The sequence below is a fragment of the Xenia sp. Carnegie-2017 genome, unplaced genomic scaffold (assembly GCF_021976095.1).
Source record: "Xenia sp. Carnegie-2017 unplaced genomic scaffold, XeniaSp_v1 HiC_scaffold_6, whole genome shotgun sequence".
NCBI lineage: Eukaryota > Metazoa > Cnidaria > Anthozoa > Malacalcyonacea > Xeniidae > Xenia > Xenia sp. Carnegie-2017.
Genome location: NW_025813526.1, coordinates 20,206,981 through 20,212,980, shown reverse-complemented (window position 1 = coordinate 20,212,980; position 6,000 = coordinate 20,206,981). Strand labels below are relative to the sequence as shown.

Sequence of the window (6,000 nt, the reverse complement as noted above, 5' to 3'; positions counted from 1 at the left end):
TTCGTCAAAATAAGTTGTACGTCGTCAAGTTTACATTCAAAATATCTTTCAAGAACACCTTTCAAAGTCGCGAGAGATCTAATTGACGTCACTTTCTTCGTGCGAATCTCGTGAGCCCGGTCACGTGACATTCAAGCTAAGCTACAGTCTCGAAAAAAGCAGAAAGAGTTAAATAAATACTCATAGGTCGTGTAACTATAAAACATTTCCAAATCGTGAACAAGTTTTATTTAAATAGTATTAAATATGCAATCTTATTTGAACTATATTCATTAAATGTACTTCATTTACTAGCCATGCACTTGATAGGCTACCCACATGTACGCATTTCGTACCTATTTTTACCGTCCAGCCTACGTGATGCAAACCTCGACTGAAATAAATCATACAAAGCTGTTTCTCGATGTTTGCTACAAATATTTTTCGCTACAGTAAGCAAATATGGGGTAAGGTTGATTGGTCGGTTTATCTTCAAGCGTTGTCGATTTCTGGTCTCGGTGTATCCACCTGCCTACCTTATAAGCTATGTACCAGGCAGTTGTTTGGTTTTTTTGGTGTTTGTTTGACTTAGTCCTTAGTTGTTTCGTATCATTGTAGCCGCTTATAAACATGCTGACGGTAAGAAGATTGACGGCAGGCGTATAGTAGTTGATGTGGAAAGAGGAAGAACAGTGAAGAACTGGAAACCTCCACGTTTAGGTAAATAAGATGGTGATTTTTTGAAAATATTTATTTATCAACGAGTGGAAGGAAACTGTCACTGCGAACAAAATGTAAAATAATTGAGGTATCAATCTAAGTTTTAGGAAATAATCAATCAATGTCAATCCTAAATTTTAGGAAGGATTTCAAGCCATAAGTAGGAACGTGTATTTTTAGTATCCTAAATTTTTATCTGTTAGCCCTGGGCTCATATAAGTTCGTGAGTTCTTTTTTATGGACTAGAAAGGGAGGACTGCTGCTACACACTTGGTATATTTCAATTTCATATTTTTTGTGCTATAAGTTACGTCTTTCTGACTTTCTATCAAGGTGGAGGGCTAGGTGGCACACGAAATGGTGCTCCTGAAGCAAACATAAAGCATTCTGGCCGCGCCGAAAATTTTGACAGGTATGATGAATTTTCGTTAGCTGTAAATGATTTGCCATAGTCGTAATGCTTCAGTTACTTGTTTTAGTGCTATTTTTATTGTGGTTTGAAAATTATTGTTCAGCAAAAGATTAATCCCATAGTTAACCATGATGTAACGTGATCAAGTGATTTTTTCCCCGCATTAAGGCCCGTTCACACTATCCGATTAGTCGGATCACAAAAAATGGATCATGTGAGCACATACAAAGCGAGCTTTCGACAGTCGGATCCGTCAGTCTGAAAATTCGCCGATGTTACGGATGTTCTGTTTGTTTAAATTAATGTTCCAATTGTGTCGCAGAGAGTACTTAAAAATTTCTTTTGTTTATGCGGGGCGACAAATGTAATAACTGTCATTTAGATTTAAGATCTTAACTGTCGTTTAGACCTTAATTGCAAATTGCATCGATTTTTGAAGAACATTACCAAACCTTTACAATATACGAACAAGGGGGAGTTTCGTTCTGAGCCAATCATAGGTTAGTTTACGTTTTAAAAATTAGCCAATCAGAACTCGCAAAACGCGAAAATGTAAACAAAAGGATTGAGAAATTTGCACTTTGTTTGAAGTCTTTGGTGAGCTACGTTTTTGAGTAAATAAATATAAAAAGCAAAGATTCATATAAAGCAACACTTTTTCTTCAAATTCCTCTTGGGCATTTTAAAATTACGATCTAGAACGGAATTTATCGGCTGTCTAATAGCTACCATTTTACACTCGCAAAGTAGCATTGATTATGTGCTTGGTTTACAAGGGGTTCACCAGTCAGAGCGTATGTGGAACTTTTATTCTGGCGCAATTAGATTGCTCCAACTTTCCATTGCTCTATGGATTTTGCAGTCTTTACTTCAGGCTGGTTTTTAAAGTTACTTGTCGGTTAATGAGGTTTTCTAAAGGAAAGAATTTTTTAACCGTTAAAATTTTCACTTGACGCTTTTCAATGTTTGTACTATGCAATTATTATAAAAACGACGTGTTTCATTTCATTAAAATTTTAAGTAGACAAGTATTGACATTTGCATTTCAACATGTGCAACTTGTACGGAACCTTAGGAAAACTAAAAACCAGCAGTCCCGAATATTTTAAATTCAAGTTATATTATTGTCAAATTTCCAGGTTTTGTCTGAGCAATCACAGTTTGTAGCATTTTTATTGGTATTGAAAAACATTTGCACGAATGCTCGGGTTGGTATAAAGTGAAGTTCATTTTAATGACAATAAACATTTCATATGTCTCAAGACTTCACTTTTTACTCTGAAGCAATCTTCTGGAATGGAAAGACCCTGCCTACTCATGCCTGCATGTTGGATGAGACAGCGCCTAAAATTGAACTGAAAATGGATTTTACTATTTTTTTTAGGGATCGCGAGCGAGATGAACGTGATCGTGGTGGTGAATATCGTGACCGTTCAAGGCGTGATAATGGTGGTGAATATCGTGACCGTTCAAGGCGTGATCGTGAACGAGACCGTGGCCGTGATAGAGATCGCGATAGACATGATCGTCGCCGAGAAAGGGGGGAGGGTATTCATTTTTAACTCAATATTTGGGAAGGAAACAAGGCAATTTTTTATTTGAATAGTTATACTTTGAATTTGTTACACGTTCATCGTCAAGACTATATTTAAAAGAGAACTGACGCTCTACTGATATGAATGTTACATCATTCCAACGGAAGTGTGAATTGGGTGGTACTAACATACCACACTATAACCCAGGAAATATTCTCTCAACACTACTCAATCCTCTCGCTTCTAATGAATTTACTCTTACCGATTCGTTTGTTGCCGTAAACTCTATCCACATTATTCCTAAAAATTTATTGAAGGCTATCAATTCGTTTCGTTTGACGTCGAATCTTTATTTACCAACGTGCCTTTGAACAGAGCAATAAAATAATTTTGGAAAGAAATTTTTGAGAAAATCAAATTTTAACTAAACTTGAGAAAAGAACTCTTAAAAAACTTATTATTGACTGTTGCATTAAAAGCTCTTTTTCTTTCGACAATGACATTTTTAAACAAACCGATGGGGGTTTCAATGTACTCCTCCTTTGGCCCCATACTCACTAACATAATTCTACAACACACTGAAACACACTGTGCAGTCGCTTTGGTTGCGGGACTAAAGTGAATTGATGCGCGCGCGTTAGTCGCTTGAACGTCAGAAACACACATGCAAAAACGAGCATGGCGACCACATTGCGACTATCAACATGGCGTCTAGTCATCAGGCTAAGTTACTAGCATCTGTTTGCATATTGTACGAGCTGGAAGAGGTTGAAAAACGGGAAAAAATAATAAAATGAAAAGATGATGGGCTCGTCAATAAACAGGCAAAGGAGAGTACAAGGAGATTTTCTGCACTTGGTTCAAGAACAAAGAACCGATGAGGAGCAGTTTAATCTGTATTTTCGCATATAAAAAACCACGGTGATAAAACGTGGTGATAAAACGTGTGTGTGCGTGTTTTATCACCACGTGGTGATAAAACCACGGTGATAAAACGTGTGTGTGCGTGTTTTATCACCACGTGGTGATAAACCACCGTGTTTGTGACCACCTGATAAAACCACCGTGGTTTACCATCGTGGTGTTTGTGCAGGTTTTATATGTATTTTCTGCATTCGGTGAAAATGAAAAACCACTTTCCTGTATGATGATTGTAAGTTATGAAAATTTAAGTGGAAAATGTAAATTTTGCTCTGAAAATGTTTAGGGAGGGGGAGGGGTGGTGGGGGTCACAACATTAATGTGTCTTTTTTGTCCTTATTCTTTGCATTTTTGAGAGAGGAAAGGGAATAAAAACGTTGAAATGATCTAAGTATATTAAAAACATGAGAAATTAAAATCATGTGAAATGGGATGTATAACGATAATTACCTAAGAAACTAGCCTTGTATGAATATAATGTACTTTGGAAAGGTTTCATGTTAGGTTAAGTAAAAAGGGTAAACCATATTATAATGAACTATAAAAATTGAACAAAAATTGCTTAGAGACAATACTCCTTATTTGGCTTTGTAGTATTTTATCTATGAACGGAAACTAACATCTGCAGTGCACATTTTTCTTTTAGTTTATAGAGACACTTGAAATAGTTGACCAATTTGAATAACGTCAAAATAAACATTTTTTTCCCGGGGTATTGTTATAAGGAATTAAAATAATTTGGTCTGTTATTTTCAATGTAAATAGTATTTCTTGGACTTGCTGAAACAATATTTTTGTTGCATATTTTTTCTGACACTAAATTTCAGTAATTATGGCTCTTCATCCCAAAATATAATGAAAAATCATGAAAATTTGTGTCCCCGTCCACGGAAAAGTACTCCTCTTGTGTTGATGTCAAAATTCAAAAAGCCAATATTACTAGCACTTTAAGACACGACAAGTTTTGTTTCAGTTCCAATTTTTCTAAGCTGCTGTTTGAGAAGGATTGAAAATAACTCGCAAGAATTCAAAGGAGAAATTTCATTGATAGCCAAATTTCCTCTTCAGTGGTAAGCAAAGAAAACATAAAGAAAACTTAAAATTCAGAGTTTATAACATAATGCAAGAACAATAGCTCTTATGGATTTCACTTCCTTATTAAGAACATACATTTCATTTATCATAGTCATGCTTATACGTAATCCAACAGATAATCTAACACAATCTTTATCTTATAAAATACTTAAAGCTTTATGAAAATTTTTGTATGTTTTTAAGCATTTTCTGTAATTTAGGGTAGCGCAGCATGCATCATATATACATAGCTGCCATCTGGTAATTTGACTAGTCTAAAATTCTTTAAAAATTTTACCGTTTCGCAAATCTCTTTATCATTTCATATTTATCCTTATTATGAAAACAAAAACAAATTGATTGATCACAACCAACGATAAAGTTCTACTAATTGATATTTAGGAATGTCTTGAAATGTATCAAATCATAATTACATTAATACGCTAGAGGAAATAGTAGCTACATCAAAAATATTTAGAGTAACAATCATTAAGAATTTTTAGTCTAAATACAGATAACAAAGAAATGTTATTGAAACTATCATAGACATTTAAGAATTATGAAATTTTTGCAAAGTGTTTTACGTTTTTACATGAGAATGATGGTAAACTAAAACTTGAATGCATGTATGATAAAGAATATTTGATTAGACATTGAAACTAAGATTTAGGATTGAGAGAAATAATCAAGAGAAAGAGGTACATAATTCAACAAATTGAAATAGGGCAAATCATCATCAAACTTAAATACAGAAGTCAAGAAATATATGCAGAACAAACGATACGTTTCTTGGCACTTGTTTGTTCTGCTACAATTATTCAATATTACAAGACCATTTTTGAAGATGGAAAACGCCTTTTAACTGTCTGAAACAAAATATTTGAAGATGTAAGAATATTTCAATACTGCAAAGTTGCATTTTTATATTTAGTTCTTAAGACTTTTTTAATTTGACAGTTCTGTCAAAAATGCTCTGAAATTTCATTCAATTTAGAACTTATATAATTATGGAGTCGAGCTTCTCTCTACGACAGACAGATGTTGTAAACAGAATATCATGTATATCATGAATAATGTAATTCGTAAATTTTGCTCTGAAAATGTTTAAGGGGGGAGGGTTTACAACATTAATGTGTCTTTTTTGTCCTTATTTTCAGTATTTTTGAGAGAGGAAAGGGAATGAATACGTTGAAATGAATTAAATATAATAAAAACATGAGAAATTAAAATCATGCCAAATGGGATGTATAAAGATAATTACCTAAGAAACCAGCCTTGTTTCAATTTGATGTACTTTAGAAAGTTTCTTGTTAGGTTAAGTAAAAAGGGGGTAAACCATATTATAATGAACTATAAAAA

At 33.9% G+C, this 6,000-nt stretch overlaps 1 protein-coding gene across 1 annotated transcript; it reads left to right on the top strand.

Moving 5' to 3' along the window:
• Positions 1-286: 286 nt before the first annotated feature.
• Positions 287-3,146, top strand: LOC124457557 (U1 small nuclear ribonucleoprotein 70 kDa-like). Its single transcript, XM_047007790.1, has 5 exons — positions 287-446; positions 598-699; positions 1,033-1,111; positions 2,496-2,549; positions 2,586-3,146. Exons 1-5 carry the CDS (start codon positions 404-406, stop codon positions 2,671-2,673), a joined length of 366 nt encoding a protein of 121 aa, XP_046863746.1. The 5' UTR covers positions 287-403; the 3' UTR covers positions 2,674-3,146.
• Positions 3,147-6,000: the final 2,854 nt, after the last annotated feature.

Bases quoted from the DNA above. Each gene is read 5' to 3' on its own strand.
- LOC124457557 (XM_047007790.1), top strand. From the start codon at position 404: ATGTTTGCTACAAATATTTTTCGCTACAGTAAGCAAATATGGG. The intron at 447-597 runs GTAAGGTTGATT...GTATCATTGTAG, and splicing joins CTACAGTAAGCAAATATGGG to CCGCTTATAAACATGCTGAC. The intron at 2,550-2,585 runs GCGTGATAATGG...TGACCGTTCAAG, and splicing joins GAATATCGTGACCGTTCAAG to GCGTGATCGTGAACGAGACC.